We start from the raw sequence: 27,939 nt of genomic DNA, 5'->3' as shown, positions 1-27,939 counted from the left end.
TGATTTTGAGTACAGGGAATGGGTCTTTTGTGCACTGAGTACACGAGATACATTGTTTTTGTTTTAACTACAGGGTGGCGGTGGCCTGTGTTTATATGGGTGGTGGATGTGTTGTGGTTCGGGCCTCAATGTACTGGAGATTATAGAGGTTTGGTTTTCATCAGAAGCACTTCAATCAGGCTGAACTGAAACTTCCTGAAGTACCCAAAAAATGTGAGTGCGGCAGTCATACCTGTCTCAGTCTCTCTTACCTTTATTAAAAATTAAGGACTGATCTTGATTGAATAAAGGCCTCTGTATCCTTTCTTATTTTTTTGTGGCTTAGTGTGACTGATGTAACCCCCAGGATTTTGGGACTCATGAAAAGATCTCTCATTGGGCCCCATCACCTGGGAAAATCAGGGTTTCTAATATTTTTGAGGGCCCACGTCAGTCAGGCCCCAGGACCCCCGGACTGATGGTGTTTTCGTGAGGCTGTCATACTGAATCTCTGCCCTTCCTTCCCAGTGGCACACCGGAGGGCTGGTACATGTATGCTGACAGCTCAAACGGCGGGTACGGCCACATCACTGACCTCCTGACTCCCGTCATCTCCGCCACCGGGCCCCGGTGCACCCTGGTGTTCTGGTACCACATGGGCGGCTTCACCGTGGGAACACTGCAGGTGAGGCCAGCCATGGGTGGGCGTGGCTAAAGGGGACCAATTGCTGGGAGCGTTATGGAATTACTCTTAGGTACAACCGTGCTATCGCTAATGGTAACTGGGTCACACTGCTCTCAGTGTGGATGCGTACTTTAGAGCTGATTTAACACTGGCTATTTTCCTGTGTAAACATTTGTGGTGGATGAGGTGAGCTCTTCACTAGAAGGAAAGTAATTTGGATCGCAAAAATCGATACAAATATTAATAATAATAATAATAATAATAATAATAATAATAATAATAATAATAATAATAATAATAAAGTATATTATTATTATTATTATAACATGGCAGTCCTCGGTCCTTGTCCTGTTTTTGGTTTCTAGGTGCTCGGCAAATTTGAAAACGTCACCCATGAGTTGTGGTCCCAGTCTGGCAGCCAGGGCAGCAGGTGGAAGAGGGGAGAGGTCTTCCTCGGCATTCGCCATAACTTCCAGGTCCGTTAGCCTGACTAAGCCTTCTCTTTAATGGAACAATTGCTGTGCACTGCTTAAATATACAACAACGAGCACCCAGCTGTGGGGTAATAAACATTTCATCACGCAGTAACCAATTAATGCGTTTGGAGATAAAATATGCTGGTGTCAGAAGTCACTTCCAGTGAAGACTGTTTGCTGAATTCATATAGATAAAAGTCATAGTGAGTCTTATATTAATAATGAACATTCATATTACATTATTACATTACATTACAGGCATTTGGCAGACGCTCTTATCCAGAGCGACGTACAACAAAGTGTATAACCATAACCAGGAACAAGTATGACGAAACCCCTAGAGAGAAGTACCGGTCCAAGTACAGGGAACAACCGCATAGTTCAACCTGGACCCTGGTGGTTAAACTGATTAACACTAACAACGAGAACGGCAACAACGCAATCTATGGAAAAATAAAAATAAATAAAAGATACAAGTAGTCGTTAAGACTGGCGCATCAACTAAGTCACCTATTAAACAGCTGCCTAGTTACAACCCTAAGTTTAGTCATTTACAGGGGGGGAAGGGATGGGGAGAGGTGCAGCCTGAAGAGGTGGGTCTTCAGTCGTCGTTTGAAAATAATTTATATGCCTGAATTATATACATCTGCATTAATACCACATGCTGCAGTTGGTCAGTACTACAGGCAGCTGAAATGTTAATGGTGGATGAAGCTGGCTTTAATGGCGGTTAATGCTTCTTTTTTTGTTCAGCGTCGAAGTGGAGAATTGTGCCGTGTTTCCGCGGTTTATTAGAGATGCAGTCATGCTATGTTGGGATGAGAGTCCCCCTGATTCAAATGCAATCAGCATTAATACAGCTGCGGCCATTGAGCGCATGCGAGGCGGATTCCTGGAGCGGGTTCTGGGGTTACATTAGGACAGGGCCGCTCGCGCCGAGCCACTTCAAACGGGACAACTCATCCGAGTCCAGAAATGCCGCGACCTTCACGCACCCGCGCGGCCATTCGTTAGCATTTATCAACAAATTCCTATTTCCGCGGCGAGTCAGTCAAGATGCTGAACTGAGCAACCATCTGAAGTTGGAGTGCCCTTTACTGCTTAGAATACAATGAATCATGTTACGACAAACGGACAAAATATTTTCTCTTGAGGTCTTGGCTTTGGATGTTAGCACATTGGCCTTTCTTCTGATGAATACTTGAATTGGTCAAAATGGCTACTGCTATATGAACTTTTAGAAAGATGTCCTAAGTATGTGGTTGCATTTCATGTTAGCCTTACATTGCGCTTGATAGAGCTACAGTATGTTTTATATACATATTTACACAGTTTATTATGCAGTCTCATACAGACCATTGATTGACTTTGTTTCTGTACATGTATATATTTCTGAGATATGTGCATATGACTGAAAGAGATTCTATTATAGATTGTATGAAGGCACATGAGATGTTTTTTCAGGCAACGGTACAGTCTGTGAAAGAGCAGGGGATTGTACTGCATGAGATGATGTGAACAAATGAGATTGTGTTTGACTATGACCGATTCTGATAAAGACTGAGATTCTCTTACATGGCTCTGGCCTCTCCAATACTTGGCTTCACTCTGTGTGTGTCGGCGCGAGTCCGATTCCATCAAACTGCAAAAAAAAAACTTGTTTGTGACTGTTCTCCATTGTTTGGGTGATCCCCTTCCTGCTCCCCATACTCTATCTCTGGATTCATTCAGATGATTCTGCGGGCCAAGCGTGGTATCAGTTACATGGGAGATGTTGTGCTGGATGATGTGTCCTTCCAAAACTGCATGCCGCTGCTGGTCCCAGACCGACCCTGCAGGACAGATGAGTACGCCTGCGCCAACAAATACTGCATCCCCAAAGACCACCTCTGCGACTTCATCAATGACTGTGGAGACTGGTCTGACGAGAACCCCTACATCTGCAGTAAGATACGCCTTGTCCTTTTCCTCAAACCCGTTAGGTTTAATTAGACGCTATCTGCGCATACAAGCTTTAGGAAGCATTTTGGGGGATTAGCCCGCACTGTGAAGTGTTTGATACAGGAATGCCATTCACCATAATCTCCTTTAAGGGAATTCTTGGATTCCACGTAGATTATCTTCATTGGAGCTTAGCACTCAGATGGACTGAAAAAAAGAAAATCATTTCACCTATTTTTTCTCTTATTTTTTTGCTGAAAATCCTTTGAATCCGTTGTAAACATTTTAATTCTGTACAGTGTGGTTTAACAGGGATCCTGTCATTCACACAGGCTTACTTTATTTTTTAAATTTTATTTAACCTTTATTTAACACTAAGATTAAAATCTTTTTTGGCTTACTGTGTGATTTAGTGACGCATAAGAGCTGTTGCTGTGCAGGAGTGGGGTTATCAGTGGGCTTTTTTTAAAGCCTGCACACTCTGAGGTCAGGATGTGTTTGTGTTTGCCTGTGGAAAGGCTCAGCGTGCTGTCTGTGATGATGCCTGCTGACCCAAGCTGTCTGTTTGCAGGGGGCTTTAACAGCCAGTGCAACTTTGAGTTTGACCTGTGCTCCTGGCGTCAGTGCAGGCAGGACAATTTCGATTGGCTGATCAAGGCCGGAAGCACCCCTACTGGGGGCACAGGCCCGTCCACAGACCACACGCTGAGGGACCCTTCCGGGCACTACATCTACCTGGAGAGCTCGTTCCCGCAGTCAGCGGGCGACGTCGCCCGAATCTCAGGCCCCACTTTCAGCTGGCGGAGTCGGGAGTGCAAGGCAAGTGCCGTCCCTTTGTCCCCTTTCTTTTGAACGTCCAATGAAAGTCTTTCTATGCTGTCTTTGTGAATAAAATAGGAATGGTCTCATTTATTTGAAAGTCAACGTCAAGGACAAATTTTCCTTGAATCTAGGCCATTGCGATGGATAGGGAGCATAGCCCTTTCATCTGGTAAAAGCCAATCTGTGTGTTTTTTAAAGTATTTTAAAACCTAGCCAGGGCATACTGCGATGGTTTTAGTTCCATCCAGACTCGACGCCCGTATCCTGGTTTGGAAATTCCTGCCTTGAGCGATATATTGAAAAATACATGCATATTTTTATACCTACACTCTTGTCGCAAGCTACGTAAAGGTCTTTGATTGCTCAAGATGGTCATGCTGTGAATGTTGTGAGCTACATAATCTTGACCAGTAAGAGTCTGTGCTGGCTCACACGGAGTCCAAATGTGTGGTGGACTTATACCTGGCTGTTTACCACTGGTTCGTTTCACACCTGACAGTCCCGCACAGAAATAATAAATTGATGCTCTCCTTGAGGATTTTGAAGACCTGGTAAATGAGAAAACTCGGAGGGACATTTAAGGAGAAGGTGCCCGCCCATGCCCCCCCCCCCTCCCCCAGCTTGTCTTCAGCGCGCCTCTGTGTTTCGACAGTGAGAGGCGGCAGTGTGATGGATGGACTGGCCCTAGCGGAACGCTGTCTGTCACACAGTCCAATGGACCCGTCAATCACTCACACACTCAGCTGACAGGCACCAGTTAAACTTTGGAGGCTCAGCTTTATGCCGGCACCTGCATCTCTGCATTAAAGGCTGCACACTTGTGCCCCTTTTGGGTCTCTGATCACCGCTCCATAAATCTCATTAATTAACTTCAGTTTGTCACGTTAATTTGGTACAGGCACTGCTTTTGTGGGGGGGGGGGGTGGTTTGTGTGACCACACAATCTTAGATTATTATTTTTGTTGTACTTCATCATTAAGGTGTATTAGGCACCAAAGTTCATCTTGTGCTTCTTATGCACCTTCTGCTGTTCTGTATTAGCTGCAACTAATTAGTTAAACACTGTTTAAAAGGGTTTGTGATATTGTAGGTGGGCCCACCCACACATATGGGTATTTGATTATGGTATGCTAGCATATGTTTTACAGGTGGAAAAAATTTTCAACCCAACAGTAGTCACGGAGAAAGGAAATAATAGTTTGGAGAATCTTACACATGACTCCCACATGTCCCAACTGCATGTCTGTCTGTCTTTGTCAATGTCTCTGTTATTCAGCCTTGTCTGCTGTAATAAATCGCTGAATGTTATACTCTTGGCCATTAATCATTTCTGACGACTGACAGAGTACCTCAGTTCCACACCACACCACATTGTAGGCCCTTATGCCATGAAAGCCTTTGCATTTCAATTCAGCGGTGTCGCTTGTCTTAGACATGAGGCTTTTAAGGGGTAAACCCTCATCGCGTTTCCCCCTCTCCTCTCAGGTGGTTTTCTACCTGCACATGTCTGGGGACGGCGTCGGCACGCTCAGCGTTTTCCGGGCGAGCGGCACCCAGCACCTGCTCCTGCTGAACCTGACCGGGGACCAGGGGAACTACTGGCAGCGCCGCGAGGTCGACCTCGCCGCCCCCGAAGACTTCCAGGTCATGTTCGAGGGCAGCATCGGCAAGGGCAACAGGGGGGACATCTGCCTGGATGACATCACCTTCTCCCCCGGCTGCCTCCTGTCCTCATCCCCAGTCCCCATGGAGGCCACGCTGCCCCCAACTTCAGGTGCCGCTTCCCATCTCAACATTGCATTCTGATGCGCTCAACCTGCATGACATTGATATGCAACTCTATCACTCTGGATAAACAGCGTGAAGCACAAAATAAGGGGTAATTGATGACAGTGATGGATTGCAGGTATATGCTCCTTTAATCTCACGAAATAGGTAGTTACAGCGAAGGAAGAAAAATTGCCTCAACCCACACAAACATGTAGCACCTACCTGGGTATGCATGACAGGCCTTTGCACCACAACGCTCGGCTTTGGTGGAGAAGGCGGGGATAATTATGTAAAATAAGCTGGGGGATGATTAGGTGGCCAGATTCAAAGATACAGGTTGGGAATTTACATTTACACAGCTTACATTCTTTACATACCATCCATTCATACAGCTGGATATTTACTGAAGCAAGTACTGTGCTCAAAGGTGCAGTGGTAGTTCCCAAGCTTGGCATCAAACCTGCAACATCTGAGTTACAGTCCAGGCTCTCTGAAGATTATGTTACACTGCCCCCCTTTATGGAGTTATGGGGGGAGCAGGGAGCCAGGACCTCAGTTTTACATTAATTTGTCTTTCGGTCTCGTCCAAAAGAGAAATGAATTTAATGTAGCATGTAGATGAAATTGTATTGTATATCATATATAACCATGCTCCTGACGGATGACTGTTACATTACATAAGTGACTGCCTTTATCCAAGGAGACTTTTATTGCTTATATTTGGCACACATCGTGTAACTGCTGGGTACTGCATTAAGGTATACCAGCAATGCCCTGTACTGGATTTGGTCTCAGAGCCACCTGATAAGAATAACAATACCCTACCCTGTATCTAAGCCTTTATGTTATAATTATAGTGTCGTTTTGGGGATTCTTAATCTCTTGGTTTCAAGTTGTTTTTATGAATCTCTTGAAATGTCAGTACTGGCAGAATGGCCTGTGCTGAGTCACCTACAGACCACTAAATGCTACAGTCATTTTATTAATATAATATAATGTAATATAATATAATATAATATAAAAATACTATTTTATGCTGATGTTATTTCAGTTCCAACACCACGTTGATGGAGTGGATAGCACTGGTGTCTCACGGCAACAAGGTCCAAATCCTGGCCGGGGCTTTTCTGTGTGGAGTTTGCCTGCTTTCTCTGTGTCTGCATGGGTTTCCTCTGGGTGCCCTGGTTCAACCCCCACCCCCAGTCTTCGGTCATGCAGTAGGCTAATTGGAGAGTCTAAATTACCTGTGAGTGAATGATGTGTGTGCCCTGCAGTGGATTGGCTGCCTGTCCAGTGTGTATTCCTGCCTCTTGCCCAATGCATGCCGGGATAGACCCCAGCCCCCTCATGACCTGATGGATGGAAGTCTGAAAACCCTTATGTGTCACCAGTTATTCACTCTGTCCACCATTCCCTTTTATTTCCCTTGCAACATTTAAATTACCTTGCCTCCTCAAAGCTAATTGCAATAATTATAAAAATATTTTTGGTGATTTTCACCTTGTGGAACTTTTAAATCTTTATATCTAGAAAATTACCCAAGTGAATCTCAAACTAAGTATTGGTAATATTTTAAGGTCACATAAAAGGCTGGTAATCATTTTATAGAATGAAAGATTATTTGTTAGGTATTTCATTTCTTTCACCGTCACTTGAAATATTGCATATTACAGTACATAAGATTTGTGTGATGACATGAGGACATACAGTAATGTGATGCAAATCAGGTTTCAGTATTTAATACTTGCATTACAACTTTGTAATGCTGAAGCTGCAAATCTGAGTAACTACAGTATGCACTCTACTTGCAAATATGAATTATATATGAATATGTTCCATATCATATGAATATATGAATTTCAAATATGTTCCATATCAACAAAAACAGCCACCTTGTGCGCAACATTATCTGGATCTGGTTGTCCAGCAAAGTATGGCACATCCACCATTTTAACTTAAGTCTGGTTCTGTGGACTCATTCTGTGGAATTCTATTCAACAAACTACATATTAATTCATGATTTCTTCCTTCAAGCCAAACCCCTTGCTGGGAAGAAAAAAAAAAAGAAAAAAGAATGTACTGGACTTACTTAGACGGTTTGTCTTCGGTCTAGACGTTTTCAGCGTGATTGCCTGTTCCAGTTAACAGTGTGTTCATTCTTGCTGGCTCACGGAGCGCTGAGAGTTTTTTTATTCGTTCTCCTGTTGCCAAATGCTCTTTGGAGGAGTGGGAGCTCTTTGTGTGTGGCCTGTCCTCGAGGCACTCGGTCAGTCGGGCGGGGCTGGGAAGCCCGAAGACAATGCTCTTTTTGTGCACTCCCTGCACCGTTCCAGTTGTGGAGCCGATGCTCTTTAAGTCAACGCAGCACAATGGCAGCTGCTTCGCGAGACAAAGGCCAACATTAGCTGCAGAATAAGATCAATGTTAGTTTTGTACAGCATAGGCCTGTCCTTTTTGCGAGACCTCTCTGTAACAGTGTGAGATTTGTATCTTTTGCACTTAAGCAAGCTGGCTCTTGGCTATGGTGCTGTTGTGAACTGGCAAGTTAAAATCTTGCAATTATCTGGCTATTGGCTCTAAGCAAAAGTATTGACAAGGCCTCCTCATATAAAAATAAATAAATAAATTTGCGATTTCCCACTCATTATATCTGTTCTTGTAAAGCAGGGGGCTGTGTAATTGAGGCTGGCAGGAAATTCATATTACACTAAAAACAGCTCAGATTCATGCCTTACAACTGTGGTCCCTAATCGTACCCAACAAAGGATGGTGCGGGCACAGGTTTTTGTTTAGCCTTGCACTACAACATCTGATTCAACTAATTAACTAATCAAGGTCTTCGATCAAGAAGACCTTGATTAGTAGAATCAGGTGTTTTAAGTGGTGGATTAAAACAAAAACCTGTACCCACACTGGCCCTTTTCAGGTAAGTTTGGGGACCCCTGGTGTAAGCCGTGTATCTAACTGGGTTTTTGCCCTAACATGAATTTCATGTCAGCTTTTATCTGTTAACCATAGGCACAAAGTATCATGTGACCCTGGCACTGTTGTGAAGAAATTAAACACACTGCCCACAGCTGTAATAAAACACAGAGAACAGAGGTAGATTAAATGACAGGATTAGGTAACATAATTACTCACCAAGTCTGTTGTGGGCTGAGTTATTATAATGTTATTATAGTCTTATTAATCTTTATTATATTGTGGTCACATAAATGCAAATGTGTAAAAATGTGTTTTGTCCATCTGAAAGTACATTCAGTAATGTACACACAGATGCAAATGCATGTGTGTACACAAGCACCACACATGCACAGACACGCACACACACACACACACACACACACACGCACACGCACATGCACACAGTGGGGTCAGGTGATATGGGGACAACTGCAGTAGGTCCCTGCCTGTAGGCGGGTTAAATGATCTGTGTTCATGGTGATGGTGGCTCTACTCCTGAGGAATGCACTCAGTTGTGACCATAACAATAAAGCTCACAGGACTCCTCCCGACAATAATCAGCACTTCTCAAGTTAAACCTTACAGACCCCATGACTGCTTTTAATGAAGCTGGCTGTGCTTCACTGGAACACTTCAGTATGACCATTTCTCTCCTATTCGGTCACTGGACCAATGCTGAGCTTCTTTATTTCTTTCCAAACGTTTTTTCTTTCTTTTTTGTCATTTCTGATTTGCCTCTTCATCATTGTCATTATCCAGATTTGTGATTTTTTTTTTCTGTTTCAGTTAAACAAAGGAGAGAGAAATCAGTCAGCTGGTTTCCACCCATCATGTTCAGCCGATAAAAAGAAAACTCTCATTACCTTTACTTGCTCATGAATCCAGTTGTTGTTTATGATTGATTTTGTAATTTCACTGTAAAAACCTTGGTTTTTGCCCTTGGGACGAATCTTTCTGGGAGATTAAATAATATCAATGATAAATGATAAATGATAAATATTTAAAAGGCAATCTCACCTGCCCTCCACTACAGTTGTTTTTTTAAAAATCTGGTTAAAGGTGTCTTTGACACCACCCATGCTATGAGTGTATGACTTGCGATATCTGCCCTACCAGCATAATGTCTTGCTCTAATTGATTCTGGAATTGAGCCACTCTGTGACAGATGTGACTCATTAAAGATCGTCATTGGCTAACTTTGGTTTGATTGACATGTTAGATACAGGGTACCTTCATCGCCATGACCACATCTGCATACTGTAGCTCTCAGTCGAGTCTCAGAGTCTTTGCATAGGGGCATCCATCATGACTACATGTCTTCTTAGAAAACTACATATCCCTCCAGGAGGCTGTATCCTAATGAATGCAGATGTACTTCAGGCTACTGGCACAGTGACAGGTATGTGCAGCCTGCTGCAGACATTTAGAGGAGACCGTTTCTGGCTCTCTCAAATACCTGGAGCGAAATAGGTCATCCGCCGCCTTTAATGTGAAAGCCCAAGCGATAAGGGTGATAGGAAAGGGAAGACCCTGCAGCTGTCAATCTCAGTAAAAAAGATCACAGGAATGGTCATTAAATCCAGGGCATAGTGCGCATTGGGATTCTGAGTTTTTTATGCCCCGTGCCCTGCTTTCTCCCCATTTCGCACGTATCAGTGCTGCTCATTGCTGGAACCTCTGCTGTCGATTTGGGACAGCCCAGACAAGCGTGTCCTCTTCTCCGAAGGCGAGTGCCACTTCTTCCCACACCGCAGCTCGTAAAACGGTCTTGCACAAAGATTAACTGGAGGAAGACGGTTCATGCGCAGCATAACTGATGCACTTTCGGGTGCCTGAACGGCCAGCGGGGTGTTGGTAGACAGTGATAAGACCCGGACCCCTGCCTGCTGAACCCTCCCTAACCCTGTGGGGTGACACTGCCATCTATTACGTGTCACCCCACAGGGCTATCAGCCACACTCAGCACTGCCACCAGTGAGATTCAGTCCCAGTCTGCGGGGTCCATCCGCACACTGGTATTAGAACGGTGCCTTAACCGGATGAGCCACCCAGCCGGTCACTTTTAATAAAGCAGGCAGTGCAGAAATCTCAGCCACCATATCCCTGAGAATGTAGAAGAACAGGAATCCGGCAGGGTGGGCTGGGAGGCGAGGGAGATTGGGGTGGGTCGGGGGGGTGGTGGTGTGGGAAGTTTTGTGTGACGGCAAGTGACTGGAAGCGTGTGATCTGAAGGTTGATCCGAGAATCCGTGCCGGGTAGTGTACCCAGCGAAGAAAGGAATGGTATTGCCAGGATCTCTTGTGGAAAAGTCTTCCCCTGGCCATCTGAAGCTTAACAAGAACAAAGGATTAACATGGATTTATTCCTTTCTTCTCCCTAATTACTGAGACCACCCCTATTTGTCACGCTCCAGCTCTTGGCTTAATATTCTACCCTGGCCTGACCTCTCTGGAATGTTTCATTCTAAAGAATCCAGATTCCTTCTCAATGTAATGTGCATGGAGGGGGGTGGGGGGTTGGAACCTGCTGCAGAAGCCTCTTTATAAATGAAATGGATAATGTATCATTTAAATGCAATAGTTTCACTTGATTTGTTTTGCAATTTTCAAGCTGTCCTTTCATACTGTTACAGGTTCTTTGTTTTTATATAATAATATATTCATATTATTATATAATATATATATAATAATATGAATTTTTATCAATTTTCAATGAATGCAGAAGAGTCACTGTTCATGACTCAGTCAATTTTTTTGTTTTTTGGAAATTTTCAAATTGTGTTTTTCCCCTGGCCTTGTATATAAAACGCCATGGAGCCCAATCCCTGATGCTGTTCATTTAAAAACCCCTGAGGGCTTTTTGCTGCGCACACATTATGTCTGTCACGGTCAAGTGTACTATAGATGAAATGTCAATGTCCACTCCATATACTTTTGACTTCAATACAAGCAGTCAGCTTGTGCAGCCTTTCTCAGGTTTGCTTGTTGTAATGAGGCTGGTTCCTGTGTACATTACATTCCACTAAAAGCAGTGTGACCTTTCTGGCTCGCTGTAATATGGCAGCTTGTTGGGTAACAGCTTGATCTGTGATGCTGTTTCCTCGTTGTGCCTTGGAATGAGAATGCTAATGCATGGCAGCATGTTAGCCTCCAGACCTTACGAGCGCTTTAATCTGCAAGTAACCTTTTCGCAGAGTCGCTGAATCCCATTTTGCATCCATGCCTAATTGTGACTTCACCTTGAGGTTCCATGTGCATCGTGAGAACAGATTCTCTCTCTCTCTCTCTCTCTTTCTCTCTCTCTCTCTCTCTCTCTCTCTCTCTCTCTCTCGCTCTCGCTCTCGGTCTACCTCTCTCTATTTCTCTCTGTATGTGTGTCTGTGCATGTGTGTGTGAATATGGGTGTGTGCTTGGTATGCTTTCTGCTACTCAAGTGAAGGACATCAGACAGCAACTGAAATATATTTGGGCCCTTATGATGTATTTTATAAATGTGAACCTAAATAAAAAATCAATGTTTGTGTGCACATCTTAAATCCACAGGGTATTGCTCATATGGATTCCTGGAGTGTGGGAACGGGAAGTGCTTCCGCCCGGAGCAGAGCTGTGACTTCGTGGACGACTGCGGAGACGGGACGGATGAGAGGGACTGCGGGACGTCCTGCACGTTCGAGAGGGGGCGCTGCGGCTGGAAGAGCTCCCTGGCGGACAACTTCGACTGGACCCTGGGGCTGGGCTCCATCCAGAGCTTCAGGCCCCACGCTGACCACACTCTGGAGAATGAGGAAGGTAAAGCACACAGTCCCTGCTGCTGCGCTGTAGATGGACTTTAGCTTGTGTTCAGGAGGGGCACTGGCATATGAGCAGGCCTTGGGGGGACTGAACCCAGGTTGGCCCCACACTGCAGAGGGGGACGGCCCCCTGAGCAAGGTCACTGCAGCCATGGTGTCCTTATGTCCTGCAAGGGGGAGTCTGACTCATTTCCTTTTTCTCTTCTCTGTGGCTCCTCTTTGATGGCACGATGGCCTGATCTAATTCACTGAATTAATATATTCATCAAATCCACAGTGTCTGGCCAAATGAGGTCAATGCCGGGTGTCAATTTAAAAAAATGAATTAAAAAAAGTAAACCCAAGAAGGTAAGTCAGATAGTTTGGTCATTTCAATGACAGGCAAGCGAGAGAAGCAATTACGATTCTTTCTCACAGAAGAATGTTTTGCCAGAGCAAAGAATTATTTGGAATTTAACATAAATTGCATTTGTACTCTTCACCACACAGACGGCTGTCCCACAGAGTAATATTATCTCCACAATGACTGTTTAACGTGTTTCAACATTCAGAGCCCTGTGTGTCTGTAGTAGCGTACTGGGAAAGTGTGCAGAACCATGAGAGAACAGGTGGTAATTGTCTCGCCTGCCTATTTCAATTAGCGTATGTCACCGAGGAAACTCCAAAGAGGATTATACACACGTTTTAGGAGCCAAAATAACTGAAGGGACGTTTACAGAGAAATCACAGTTTCCTCAGATGTATAATGATGACCATCACATTTTTAATGCATGATTTCTTAGTTTCTCAAGACTTCTCAGAGGTTGCAAAAAATAAATACTTGTATATGTACAGTACGTGTGTGTCCATCTGCTGATGGAAGTTCTTCATTACTTCATTGACTTTCATTCTAGATGATGAATGAAGTGGAGATATGTGACAATGCAGCCCTGAAACTGATTTTTAATCAGCTAAGACTTTCTTCTTTGTGATTCAGCCAAAATGTAGCTTTGAAAAGACAAATCTCAAAGAAACTTTGAAAGCGGCGTCTAGCTTTTTTGCCTTTGAGTCTGCTGTTTGAAGGAGGTTTCTGAATGAAGAAGCATGTGACCCCGTCACTCTTTCACCTCCTTTTGACCCCGCAGTGATTTGAATCCAGGTGCTCGCCCACAGGACGGAGGTGTGGAGGCAGCAGTCAGATCTCCATCATCTGACCTCATCTCCCTTCTTCCTCTCTCAGGGCACTTTGTCTATCTGGAGGCCACGCCCGTGGGGCTGAAAGGGGACAAGGCGCACATGAGGAGCTCCGTGTGGAAGGAGTCCAGCGTCACCTGCAAGCTGACATTCTGGTACTACATATCCTCCAAAGCCACGGGGGCCATTCGTCTCCTGGTGAAGGTAGGCCCCGCCCACTCCTCCACTCCATGTCTCACGTGCCCTCTGGGGGTTACAGCACTTTATATAGGTGTCTAGGAGGTCACACCTACTCAGTTTTTAATCTCACACCAAACACACATGACCCCTGACACTGTCCGACGTGTTTAACTGGTAGTTTGATCAGGGCTTAGGTCAGTTTCACTTCAATTCAGTCAAGTCAAGAAATGAATTGAATTTCAGTTTGTGAAAATTTCTCATCCTGTCCTGTGACAAATTTTATTTTGATTAATTTTCTGAATGGGCTGAATTGAAGTGGAACTGAACCTAATCCTGAGTATGACCCTAATCATGATTGTTTACTGCTGGCTTTGCACCAAGTTTCTGTGAAATAACTTAATACAGAATTGACTATGAAATTAATAGTGCTGTGATGGCAGTGATGGCAGTGCAATACCAGCTTTGTAGTATGGCACATTGTAATTCTTGCGAGTGCAAGTGGGCCATGCTAACTTCTCTCGATGACTGTTTCAGCTGAACTGGGGTCTATTGCTTTCTACTCAGTGTTAATTTGCAAAATGTCGCAATCTCACTAGAACAGATACATTGAAGGTTAATTGTGTAGTCTCTTTCACTTTAAATTCATATTATTGATTACATGACGCACCCTTGTCATATTTTCCCTATGTTTATCGTGTGAAAGCACCTTGCGCATACCACACCCTCCCTGGGAGGGAGCCCATTCTCCAGGTCATATAGTTACCCTTATCATTACAGCAGCCATTGAACCAAGGCCCAGCACAGCATGCAGGCCCTGGCACATTTTACATATCAGCATATCAGCCATTTCAATATGCAGGATTCAAGTGGGTGACTTGTTGCCAGGGTTACCTTTCTCTTCTAATTGAACTAATAACCGATTGGCTGTTTGAACAGCAATTCTAAATGCGTTTTTTTTTTTTTGGAGCTACTGCTGTGCCAATATGTTGTTGATAATATCCTCGGGCCAGGCCAAACACCTGTCACTGTGCTGGGTGTCTATGGGAGGCTCAGTGGTGAGGGGCATTAGTGCTGCCCACTGGCAAGGCCAAGTCTGACCGGCCCATCTGTGCCCGGGGCAGAACCCCTGGCAGACGAGGGCGGTACCTCAGAGGGCGTCTATTTTCAGCACACATACAGTATGATGCATGTTCATAATTACACTAACCTGTAATAAGTGGGCTATCTGCAGATTGCATCATTTTGAGATTTCAAATCGCAGAAACACGCACAAGCCAATGCTACAGTGCTCTTTCGTATTGTGTTGTGCACACGAGATAATTTAAACAGATTTTTTTAAGTTATAGATGAGTGATTACAGCAGCGAAAAGCTGCTGCAAAGCCCATTCTTAAGTTAACTCATTTTCAGAAAAGATGTAGAAACCTCTAAATTCCTCGATGAGCGGATGGGACTATCATTTATCACAGCTTCTTTACCCTTTCCCCCTTTCGAGACACATTACAACAAGAATTCCCATGGCAGGAGCTCAGAGCGGAGCTTGCAAAGCAGGTTGAAAAACCACCATGCGGTTTTAAAGCAAAGCTTTTACATTTTGGTCAAAACAGCGAAGGGTAGTTATCCACCCCCGGGTCTGCCATTTCCTTGAGGTTTGTCAGAAGAATGAGGAGGCTAGTGGCTACTTGTGCTGTCATTAAGTACGCTCGGAGCACTAGCTTCCAGGCTATGTCACACGGTACAGATGGGACTGCAATATTAAATTGAAGTATTAATATTAAAGTGATTATGAGACTGAATTAACCAAACTCTGGCATGAGCTTGTACTTCAGTGAATGGCACGGGTTGCCGGTTTGATGGCGAACAAATGAATGAACTCATTAATATTTCATGAGTGATTGAATGAATTCGACCATTCATTAATATTTCATGAATATGTCTTGCCTCTTATGACTCCAAGAAAAACTCATCATTTCTATATTTACAGATCAGCAAAGTATTAATGCAATATCTTTCTCCACAATCTTCACCAATTGCCTTATATGTGTAAATATTCACGTAACATCCGGGGACGTTCCTGTGAGGTCTAGTCCATTGGCATGCGGCTTGACATGTGCAGACCATGCAATGTGTCAGATTAGAGATGCATGAGTGATCTAGCTCACATTCCTCCATTGTCAACATTCAAACAGTTATCCTTCAGGTAAGGACATACATTACTCGTCCGCAGGTCAAGGGTCAGTGTGTACTGGCAATAACAGGACAGACTCAGATACAGGACTATGCTCCTGTGAATGATACTATGACCTCTATCACCTCTATTATCCACTAATGTTTGATGACATAGAATTTTTCTTTTCAAACCATTTTCAAGAATTGAGCAGTTGTAAGGAAACCATAGAGAGCATATTGCCAGTCTCAGGTCATGGTTCTACCATGCTGCACTGTTTCATTATTGTAGTTAAAGAAAGGCATGGAGGCGACCCTGAATGTCACGGTGTTGCTGTGTACAGTTGCACGACTCTCTGCTTTAAAGACTGAGTGCTTTCCCCCATCTGTCTCCTGGTTGCCAAGGGCTTTGGGCTTCAACCCCCCGTAAATATTTTAGAGGCGTTTTATTAGGCACTATAATGGGGTTGTTAAACTGGCCCTGTCCTCCTGGGGGTGAGGGAAATACACACAGCTGGACTCCCTAAAATTGGTGCTTGCCAATTTTGCAGAAATTCTTCTTCTTCTTCTTCTTCTTCTTCTTCTCCTCCTCCTCCTCCTCCTCCTTTTTCCACCTACTCCTGATCCTTCTCCTACCATTTTGCATTATCCATATCCATATATGTTGAGTAATTTACAGTACACAAGACAATCAAAATAGCAATTTCACTGGAAATGCACAGTAAAACAAATTACAATCGACTGAATTAAACTTGGTATTACTATTCCTGAAAATAAAATGAGTAAGAGTTGTAATGCAATTCAGTTTCAAACCGCAGAGATGCAATACCTGCAAAGGGGGAAGAAAATTGATTTTTCGTAACATATTTATTGTAAGGGGGAAAAAAACAGATAAACATGCATCTTGTGTAATGTTAAATTTGACTTATTTTGTGTTCCTCTTTGCTCTGTTTTCCCTGTATACTGTCTCACTCAATATTACATGTTTAATTCTCAAGGTGAATGGTTGAGGTCAGAAGAGCTCCTTATTAGTTTTGGATTTAACCAAGTTTTGGATTTTCATTGAAACCAGTTTAACTTTTCCGCATGCATGTTGACCTTCCTTGCTGTTTCCCAGGACCTTATTGATTAAGTCAATAAATGTCAAAGGATTGAATGTGAGGGCTTCCTGATAGTTTTCATCCAATCAATTGGTTCCTCAGAATGCATTCTTGTGATACTCTCCGTCAAGTAATATTCCTTTCTTTGTGCTTCCTTGCAAGATATCTTAACTTGCTTCATAAGCATGCTGCTTCCATTCCCCTATTCAATTCTATTCTCTATTGATTTGATATTGTTTTAGTTCACCTCATTTTGTAAATCTTATAATTGTACCAGTTTATCTAGCAAGTCTGCCTTACATACAATGTTTCATCTCCGGCAAGTCATTGTGATTTATGTCGCATCTAGCCTTGTCTTCTCTTGTTATTTTTCTTGAAACATTATTTTGCATGTTTGAAGGGTAAAGTATAGAATGCAATCAGTTCAGTTAAATGAGCCATACAGTAAATTGTCCCACTCCCACTTGCATTTCCCAGTTCTATCTGTCATTTTCATTGATTTGGCTAATATGGTTTGTGGTTCCTGCAGGCATGAATGCAAAAGCAAAAAGCATTGACCTTTAAGCAAAATCATTGACCTTGTCCCTGTTTGAGCCGCAGTCAGTCTTTGTTTCTTTTAGTATGTAAGTAAAGGATGAACATTCACCCTCCTGTCAATAGCTTAGCTTCAAAGGTGATTACGCTATACAGAAAAAGAGAGAGAGAGAGAGAGAGAGAGAGAGGGACTAATTGTTGGTGCAGAGTGCTACAAAGCCTTTGGGAGGAAGAGACCATCTTTAACTGTCGTGACAGGCTAAACGCCAGTCCTCTGAAGTTGATTTCAGGCTCTGTGGGGGCTGTCCTTTTATGCTTCCTGGCAACCGGTGCCCTAAGCTCCCTTCACAAGCCGTCATTCACGGAACGTGTAATTATCACAGCAAATGACAACCTGTATGGTGACAGCATTTCCCACTACAAAAGAAGAGGAAATGAGGGTCTCCAGCTAAGTAGCCGCCACACCGGAACAAGTTCAGGAGTTTGAAATATGTGTTTATTTTACTCCTTAATTCACTCAGTCTCTTTATGGGCCCGCATGTTTAAATCTCATTTATTAAAAAAAAAACTCAACACAGGTTATGTTGTGATACATCAGTTAAGGGTAGTCATATTTTGAATGAAATTGGATGCACACGGTTTTCTCGGTTCCAAACCTTGAGGGAATTTAGACAATTTTGAACGAGTTCAGGCTGTGAATGTGCCCATCTGTTGTGTGGTAATTAGTGCAGTTGTCCAACAGCAAAGAGATACTCTTTGATCTGAGAGCTTGTATTTTTCATGCAGACCCTTGTCTTTTTGTGAACTTACAGGAAGTAAAGAGGGCTAGATTTTACTTCATACTGGTATTCAAGACTAGAAATAAGGGAAGTTATTCTTTTCCCCAGTTTTCAATTTGAAATGACGTTCAACCACAGAAAGTCTATAATCCTAGGGCAGCAGGCTTGATGGGTCTATCACTGGTGGCTTGTGAGATTGAAATATATGAGCAGCAGTCTTCCCATTAAACAGATAGCTGCTGTTCATTTCTTCCCTTTGGTTGATTGAGGATCATACTTTGCCTTAATATCTCACACAATACACTAACTTACCAATTTTCATTGTCATCATTCATTTTTATGCAACATTTGCCTATACAAATGTATGGATATGTTTATACTGCTCTATGTTCTCTACTGGGGCATACCTCAAATAATAAGCACAGATTTTGCAGTTTAAACTTTCCTGAAAAGCACAAATTTGAAGACCTGATCTTTGCTAGCTTTAATTGTATATTGAAACGTGGTTTCTACTTTAAAGTAAAAAGCTACTTTGATACACAATTAAAAACACCTTATCTGCAAATAGGCATAGGTTATTCATACAGTTAAAATATTACATCAGTTTGCCCCTTCACTCTAAACTACGTTGAGGATTGAATGCACTATACAAATATTTTCCATCCATTATAATGCAACTGATACAACTTATGACAGAATTTATTGACAGGGCACAAGGATACACCAGCAGTCCCTATCCCAAGGGACTATTATTGTACAGCAACCTGATAGATTTAATCCTGTTACAGGGCACACAAATCTCTTAAAGTTTTGTTTTCAATGAGAATGGATGAAAATATATTTGATCATTTCCTTACTTGAACCAAGGGTCAGTGTGCATGATTCGTACGACAAATTAGTTTCCTTACTCATCAACTTCATCCCTTTTTTCCACCCGGTTAAATTAAGAGATTGTATTCACAGTAGGACACGTTCATTTCAGAGTCAGTCTTGTAATTTCAAAATACAAATAATTATCTGTGGTAACCGAGTAAACTGATCTCATTCCTTTCCTGCTGAAAACCATCTTCAATGCAATGTGTGGGGGCTGAAGAGAAATGTATCATCTTGTCATTTATCTTTTTGTAGCTAGATACGTGTTCTATACATTGAGGGGTAAATGGTATATCTGGGAATTGTGTTCGTAATATATCATTTTGTTTGTATTGCAAATCCAATTTCGGCTTTGCCAAAGCAGCTGAATACAATGTAAGGCAGTAATAGAATGAAGCTGTTTAATATGTTTACCGTGTCCAATGTCCATATATCCATACAGGGAAATCAATTTGATGTAATATGTCGACACTTCATCATAAAAATTGGCTGTCTTACATTTTGTGCCCATTGGCCCATTGTTTTTCTTACCTTTGTACCTCAAATTATGTGCTACAGTACAAGTAACAAGTAACACAGACCCAATTGCTGTTTACTGTCTCTGGCGTGATATCAGAATGTGAAGTCACATACATAAAACAGTGTTGGTAATATTTCATGGTGTATGGTGTGTTATATAAACACAGTTCTTAATCCTTTGAATATTGTATTCTTGAAACTATCACAGCAAGATGAAACTGATTACTACGTTTCAGAAAACAGACACGGATTCCCTTGAAGTATGTCAAATGAGATTTAAATTGGAAAAATGTACTGTACCATGAGGTCAAGTTAATTCATTTTCTTTTAATTGCTTCCAAAGTAAATCCATACTGGTGAACACAATTAGTATTCCATCAAAACAGCTTGTTTCTGTCATGGGTTGTTTTTTTTGCTCTAGAGTTTAATTTATAAGTATAGCAGTTTCATAACATTTTTCTTCAAAGATAGAAATGTGGGGGGTGGGAGGGGAGAGAGAAAAATGGAACGTGCTCTATTTGAAGGTGAACTGACTGCATAACAGCTGCTAGTGGTCCCATAAAATAAAGGACCATGAATATAAATTGGATTTTGGCTTAACAGCACATTTAGTGTAGTGGGGCATTGGGGGAAATTTATGCAGAATATTTATTTCTTGGAAATCCCCTGCCCCCAAACCCTTTCTTAAATTTCCTTTGATTCCTTGGCTGTGTTATTTATGATAAATAAGTATATTTATGATAAGTATATTTGCAAAATGTATTAGTTGTACAGTTAAGTATCTTTAACTACATAATAATGATCTTATAGGCACTTATTATCACTCTTATGGTGGTAGAGTGATAATCTAATTTGTGCTAGCATGCAGCAGTGGGCTCAAACAATTGGTTCATTGTTTTAATATCTTACACAAATACAAGTCCCCAGAGGGAAATGCATATTGCTCATTTGTGTTGTTAATGGCTCATACAACAAACAAACAAGCCAATATCAGGGGTACTGTACATGAATGTTAAAAAATAATTAAATAACAGCAAACATATAAACTATTTGAATATGTTGCAAAAGCACATTCAAATATACAGTGTTTCTAGTCTTCTAAATGTATTGCTACCCTGTTAGTGGCATGCATATAGTAACTCTTGTAACGTTCTTTTACATAGTTTTGGCTGCTTTGTAAATTGGCATGGTACTGCAGAAAATGGCATTAGAAAATTAAAACCATTAAATCTGGTCCATTGAATCTTTCAAATCTAATCCATCCATCCATTATCTATACCTGCTTATCCTGAGCAGGGTCGCGGGGGGTGCTAGAGCCTATCCCAGCGTGCATCGGGCGTGAGGCAGGAATACACCCTGGACAGGCCACCAATATATTGCAGGGAACACACACACCATTCACTCACACACTAATACCTATGGGCAATTTAGAGTCTCCAGTTGGCCTATCTGCGTGTCTTTGGACTGTGGGAGGAAATCGGAGTACCCGGAGGAAACCCATGCGGACATGGGGAGAACATGTAAACTCCACACCCACAACCTTCTTGCTGTGAGGCGACGGTGCTACCAACTGCACCACCATGCCACCCTTTCAAATCTAATGGCAGTACCAAAGTAGTTAGTAAACTATTCCTTTAACCTGAGGATTTCCTGTATTTTGGTGGGGTATTAAGCATGGAACCTAACCTAAATGACTTGGTAGTATACACTAGTCAACACATAATTAATGGATTGATTGATTTATTGATTGAGTGATTTTATTTTTGGGTAAAAGAATATATACACCATCCAATGCAATTTCTGCCCAGAGGATAGCACAAAAGCATTAGCAGCACTTGTTTCCAATGTGACAGAAGCATCAAATGACATACTTCAGACAATAAAAACAAGTTATAAGGACAAGTATGCAACGTTTTAAATATCCTGTTGTGTAAATACTGTTGGAATTATCCTGGCAACTGTTTTTTCTGTTTAAAAATAATGTATGAGTACTTAAAAATCTCTTTGGAGTCATGGTTATTGGTTTTTCACTTTATAAATGCTGTAGCACCTCTGCTTGGCACTTAAACTAGAAAAATGCACACACTCTGCACATATATCCTGATGGTTATAAAAAGACTCAGGCAAGTAGGACAACCTCTTTATTTTGACAAGATTTAAAGTTGCTCTTCTTGGCTATCCCAGAGTTCAGGTATACTAAAATTAGAGATGCATAAGGGGAAAACCATTAAAATTATATTCAATATATAATATTTGTTTATTTATTGAACACTATTTATTATATTCAGTGTATCTGCAATTAAATATTTTAATTTGCAATTTAAAATATTTTAAATTATTTTATTGAATACTGTGCAGCCTATACCCATATCTAGGTGTGTAGGCATCTGTATTTGAAATAGTTGTGTTGATTTGGTTGGTGTTATTGTAGGCTGAACAATCAGTCTAATTGGCATAATGAGGAAGCGCAGGATAAGGAAGAAGCTAACAAATCTGTATTTGTGTATGACAACCCCTTATTAGAGTTTCAATCAGTGAAATATATGAAATCCATATAACCTCCTTTTCAGCAATGTTCCAATTAGGCAGTGATTGCAGTGGTCTGGTAGGCGAAATGGGGCTGCAATCCATCATGTCGTCGATTGCCAGTAAGTTTAAGTGAGACTAAAGACTAAGGGTGGGGTGGACATGTAGACTGCAGGTACAATGCAGATGTCCAATCAGGGTAGGTAGACGTTTTCAGTTGAATTTACACATTACTGCAGTGACCAATGGTGATGTCATTCCATTCCAAATGAAACCGTATTACAGTAAGTCCTTTTTCAGATCGTATCACCTGTGTATGAAAAGTAATCCTTGTTTACCTGTTTCTTTGTATGCCGGGTCCCTGAAATCAATGATCATTTAAAACAATTATTTTAAGATTATTTCTCCCCAACTATATGTGATTATTTTGAATATGAGATAAATTCAGCACCCTTCCATCCACCCACATGTAGCAATCTTTCAGAGTTTTGGAAAACTATCAACAATATTTAATCCCCAAAAAATGTTTACTGATCCAAGGAGTCATTCATGCATATTTGTAGTGTCTTCATACAGAAAGTATGTGCCAGACATATGTGAGATATAGGGACGGGTCTTGACACAAGATGCAATGGACATTAAGTACAGAAAGCTTTGAAATTGAGCGATTTTATGTGGTAGTTCAATTCGAACATGACTGAACAATTTTCATATTGTAAGAAGCCGAATCACCTCCGAAACTCAGAGAGCATGAAAGAGCGGAATGAATGCCTTTTGAAATAACATGACCTTAATGGAATTCATCCTGTGATTCAATGGTGTTTCAGCAGCCTGTGAAAATACGTATTAGTGAAGTAATTAAATCTTGGATTGGTTTAATCTATTTGACATGCAATGTGATCACGGTCATGAAATTCTGGCGTGAAATACAAACTGGTACATTTTGAAAACCTGTACAAATATCCAAACAGAAGGGTACAAGCTCATTAAGACAATGATTTACAGGACTAAATTTGTGGTTAATAATGCTGTTGCTATATCAGTGTATTCTGCAGCATACCTGCCTAAGGCCTCTTGTGTTCAATGCTTTTATTGGGTAATGTCAGACTCAGAGTCTTAGCAAGGATCTGATCCGGGTTCAGTCAACATTCGTCCTTGCCTTGCAAATAAATGTGATTTCTTTCTTGGTAGATGCAGTTTGGCATCTTAATGTTGGTGATTAATTAACATGCCAAACTATGTTCGTGAAGACTAATGCCTAAAACTATTTAGTAGTGTTAAGGTAGGGCCAAAGTAAATTCCAAATGTTGAGCAAATCCAGATCTCGTTTTACTGAAGTATAAAATACACCTTTTTGTTAAATATGCTTTTTTTTTCAGGTGGACAGTGGCTTAACGGAAGTGTGGAAGAAGAGCGGGGACCAGGGAGAGCGGTGGAACAAAGCAGAGGTGCCCCTGAGGAAGATGAGGAACTTCCAGCTGATCTTCGAGGGGATCCGGGCGCAGGACGTCAGCGGAGGAGCTGCTGTGGACGACATTGAGTACAGCAACTGTGCCCCCAGTGAGTGTCACGGCAACCCATTTAAGAAGCGCCGCTTTACTCTGTGGGACAGGGCTGTACAAGTAAGCTGTGTGAAAAAACCTTGGCAGTACTGCAGTAACGGTGAGGTATTCATTTAACAGAATAGGTTTTCCACTTTTCATCTCCATGAGCAAAAAAATCTCCGCTTTCCTTTATCAGCAGATCGGTTACTTCAAGTGCATCTTCAATTCCTGGCTTCACTGTGTCTCCCTGCCTTGTGCCGTCACAACGATGCTGTCAGAGCTTCATTTATGCTGCAAGTGATGTGCAATAACGAATTGTAATTATATGGAGGTGTCTGGACCAGAAACAAAGTACTGGAGTGATAAACAGATGGGAGTTTAGATTTTTTTTTTTAAAACGGAAACTCCATTTAACTGTGAGCTAAAAGAACTTAAAAACTACTGAGGAAAGTTTAGCTGCAGAGATCACTGCAACACAAGTATACAGAGAATTATTTAAAGATATTATATATCACCTGAGGGTGCATATAAAACTCCTCATTATTCGTTTATATAACTTGTATCAGTTGACATAAAAAGTTATTCTATTTTCTTTTTATCATTGAAAGGTGAGTTTTTAAATATTAATTGTTTGCCCTAATATTCAAATATTTAGTACAGTACGTATATCAAGTAACATTATGAGGGGGAAAAAATTGAGAAGCCATATACAAGCTATGTGCAGCTCTATAATAATAATAATAATAATAATAATAATAATAATAATAATAATATGTATGAAAAGTATTTTTAGAGTACTTTTCAAAACACAATTACAAAATGTTTCACAATACAGGTAAAAAAGTACAGGAGAGCACCATATTTTACCTTTTGAAAGATGAATGCATAGCCATGTGGCCCTGATGGAATAAACACTTCAACTGTTGCATGACTAATGCCCATTCAGAGAGAGGGGGGGTGGGGGGGGGGCGGAGCTGTTCAAAGTCCAAGTGCCTCCCTGGACATTCGGGACGGAGCCAGGAAACGTAAAATTCCAGGCAACAAACTCGCTGTCAGCTTTCTGGGGACGAGAGAAAATGGCTTGGCCATGATCAAAGTTTTGCATAATTACCCTGCGTACCCTGTCCGTTCCCTGATGGATTGTGGGTGATGTAGTGTGACTCAGCCTCTGGCATTGGGGCGAGGCCCAGACTCTCTGGCACAGGGGCTGGGGCTGGGCAGCTGTTTTGATTTGCTTTAAAGGCTTGGTCAGGTGTTCTGTAATGGGTCAACCTCGGATTAACCACCCACTGGCAGGGGACCCTGTGGCATAGCATGGGGCTCCAGATGGCCTTGACTACGCAGGCGGTGTCAGAGAGTGCTTTCCTTCAATGCAAGGTGTCCTCCACCCAGCTTATATTCTTACTTTTTGCTTTGAAGGCCTTCTGTAACATTATTCTTTATAAACTTGGAAATGTGCTCTTAATTAAGTAGTCGGGTAAACATTTAATCCTGCTCTCCCAAAACTGATTGTACCGAGCCATTCTGCACTGATTTCATTTTTTTTGTACTGTAATGTCTGTTATAGTCAGGAAGACAACTGAGAAAACCATATGGTGCTTGAGGTAACGAGTGGTAGAGTATCCAGAAAGTTGCTGCGCAGATTAAAAAGCCAAAGCTTAATTTTTATATTTCTACCAGCAATGCTGACCTTTTGAGTTTATTTTGATATCCACAGAGGCCAAGATTTATATTAGTATAGGTTAATACATGCTTCATTCAAATAAGGCTGACCATATGTATTTAGAGTGGGGGAATAGTTTTTTTTTTAGTTTTATTATTTTTGCGCAATTTAAAAAATACACAAAAAATTACAAAGATAACAAATAATATGCAGTGCAGGGAGAGGCAGAAAACCCAGTGGGCTTATTTGAAGCCTCCACCTAAATAATGTGAAAAAAACATAAACGTCACATACAGAAAATAATACACATACACTATGGGGGAACGTGCGAGTGGTACACTCTGAGAAAGGCTGAATACCTGGTCTAACATTGTGGTTAGGGGTTAACCTTTAGAAGCTGATATATACAAATACAAGCAAATAACACCTCACACTGCGAGCATCTCAGTGGGTCCAACCTAAAGGTTACAGATGTGTGTGTGTGTGTGTGTGTGTGTCTGTGTGTGTGCGTGTGTGTTTCTCTGCTTTAGGTTCAGAACTGCCAGCATCCTGCCCAGCGGCCACAGATTTTGTTTGCCGAAATGGAGACTGTATCGAGTCGCACCTGATGTGCGATAACAAGGCTGACTGCGCAGATGGGTCGGATGAGATTGACTGCAGTGAGTGCACACTCTCTCTCTCTCTCGCTGCCCTTTAAACTCACGCACTGCCAAAACTGCCCAAGGGGAAAGGCCTCTACCCTCTGCACTGCATCACTGTCTATCGAATGCAGCCAACATTAATGACCACAGAAACAGTGTCCTGCCATCAATCTTACAGTTTAATGTGAGGATTTCTTTTTTTTAAAGATTGGAGAGCAGAAATTACCAATCGAAACAATCATGCCAAACTGTATTTGAGAAGAAAAAAAGTTTAGATTCACATTTATTTATCTCAAAATCAAGGTCACATGGACAGTGGCTGGGCCGAGCACTCTCTGGAGTCTGGTCTGGATTCACACACAGGCTGGTTCTTTTTCTGGGCCCAGGTCACATCCTGGACCTCCCTGGCGCCTGCAGCTTCTCCACGCCAGAGTCGTGGGAGGACACCTGCCAGCTGGCTCAGGACCACAGCGATGACTTCGACTGGAGGATCGGTTGGACCAGAGTGACCCCAGGAACAGGACCGTTGTCAGACCACAGTCCAGGTCAGAACCGTCTCACCCGCCTAGCCTGACTCACTGGCAGACTAAAGGGCTTCTTTCACAGAATTTATGAGAGCAGGTCTTCTAGCTAATTTTGACTCATTATTTGTCTGTGTCTGACAAATAAAAATATGCTTTATGAATGGCCCTTAAATAATAGATTTTATATATAATGCAATATACACATGCATGTATGCACACACACTATATATAATTATATATTTTGGTATTATACAATTGTTTACAAGTTCATAAAATGTAAGTGATGCTGGTTATAGCTTTAGAGTTTTCAAAATGCAGATTTATTTTCTTTCTGTTGACACATCTAGGTGAATTGTGCATGTTTGTTTTATCTGGGCCATTCATCTGAAATGAGGTGTCGCATATGATTGAGAAGTTTTTTTGTTTTGTTTTTGGGTGGGGAGGGTTGGGGGGGAAAGGATGAATTCCAGCAGAGGAAATGAAAACATTCTTCTTTTTATTGGAAAAATCGCATGTACGTGCAAATACGTGTATACCAGCAACACTCAGCTGTAACGAATGCTGTGCTTTAGAGGAATCAGAGAGGGGAAATTGAGAGGTTGTGCTGTGGGGATGATGTGTGGATGGCAGATAGGGTCTTGTAATCATTTCATCACTATCAGCCGCACTGTAGACAGGGACACCTTGTGACTGACATATCAACAGAAACGACTAAACTAAATGCGAGAAAATGCATTATACAGTGACATCCATAATGCATGAAATGTTGTGTAATTTATATGTGGTGAAACCAAATGTCAGTTGTTTGATACACAAATGTAAATTGTGGAGAATAGAGCCAAATCAAGAAAGAATGTCTTTGTCCCAAACATGGAGTCACTGGATGTATGTATGTATATATACTGGGACACAATTCCACAATTTTAGATTTGTAATCAAACAATGTGATTTAAGTTCTCATTCTTAGCTTATTTAAGGGTATTTTATACATTTTGGTTTCACCATGTATAAATTTCAGGGCCCCATTATGTTTGGGATGTATTAATGTTATGTAAATTAAAGTAGTCATGTTTAGTACTGTCTGTCTGCTTCCTGTTGGTGGAAGTCCATTGTTCTTGCTGCTGGCATGAGATGTGTTCCATCAAAACTGAAGTCTTGGATTAGCATCTTTGCGTTGGACACTTGATCATGATCATCAATGCTTCTTGCTGACACTGTCAGAAACTTCACTCAATCAATAATGCTACCTGTAGCAGCTATACATGCCCAGACCATAATACCCCACCAGACGA

General features: G+C 41.8%; 1 protein-coding gene across 1 annotated transcript in view; it reads left to right on the top strand.

The window, feature by feature from the left end:
- malrd1 (MAM and LDL receptor class A domain containing 1) overlaps positions 1–27,939 on the top strand; it is an 81,270-nt gene that overhangs the window by 28,838 nt on the left and 24,493 nt on the right. The window contains exons 24-33 of the mRNA XM_064332837.1: positions 508–664; positions 1,030–1,140; positions 2,872–3,085; positions 3,653–3,900; positions 5,389–5,677; positions 12,180–12,425; positions 13,647–13,804; positions 23,655–23,835; positions 26,013–26,141; positions 26,510–26,668. Coding sequence (XP_064188907.1) covers positions 508–664; positions 1,030–1,140; positions 2,872–3,085; positions 3,653–3,900; positions 5,389–5,677; positions 12,180–12,425; positions 13,647–13,804; positions 23,655–23,835; positions 26,013–26,141; positions 26,510–26,668 — 1,892 coding nt within the window. The remainder of the gene's footprint in view (positions 1–507; positions 665–1,029; positions 1,141–2,871; positions 3,086–3,652; positions 3,901–5,388; positions 5,678–12,179; positions 12,426–13,646; positions 13,805–23,654; positions 23,836–26,012; positions 26,142–26,509; positions 26,669–27,939) is intronic.

This window comes from Anguilla rostrata, chromosome 4 (genome assembly GCF_018555375.3).
Source record: "Anguilla rostrata isolate EN2019 chromosome 4, ASM1855537v3, whole genome shotgun sequence".
NCBI classification, from domain to species: Eukaryota; Metazoa; Chordata; class Actinopteri; order Anguilliformes; family Anguillidae; genus Anguilla; species Anguilla rostrata.
This window is presented reverse-complemented; position numbering and strand designations above follow the sequence as displayed.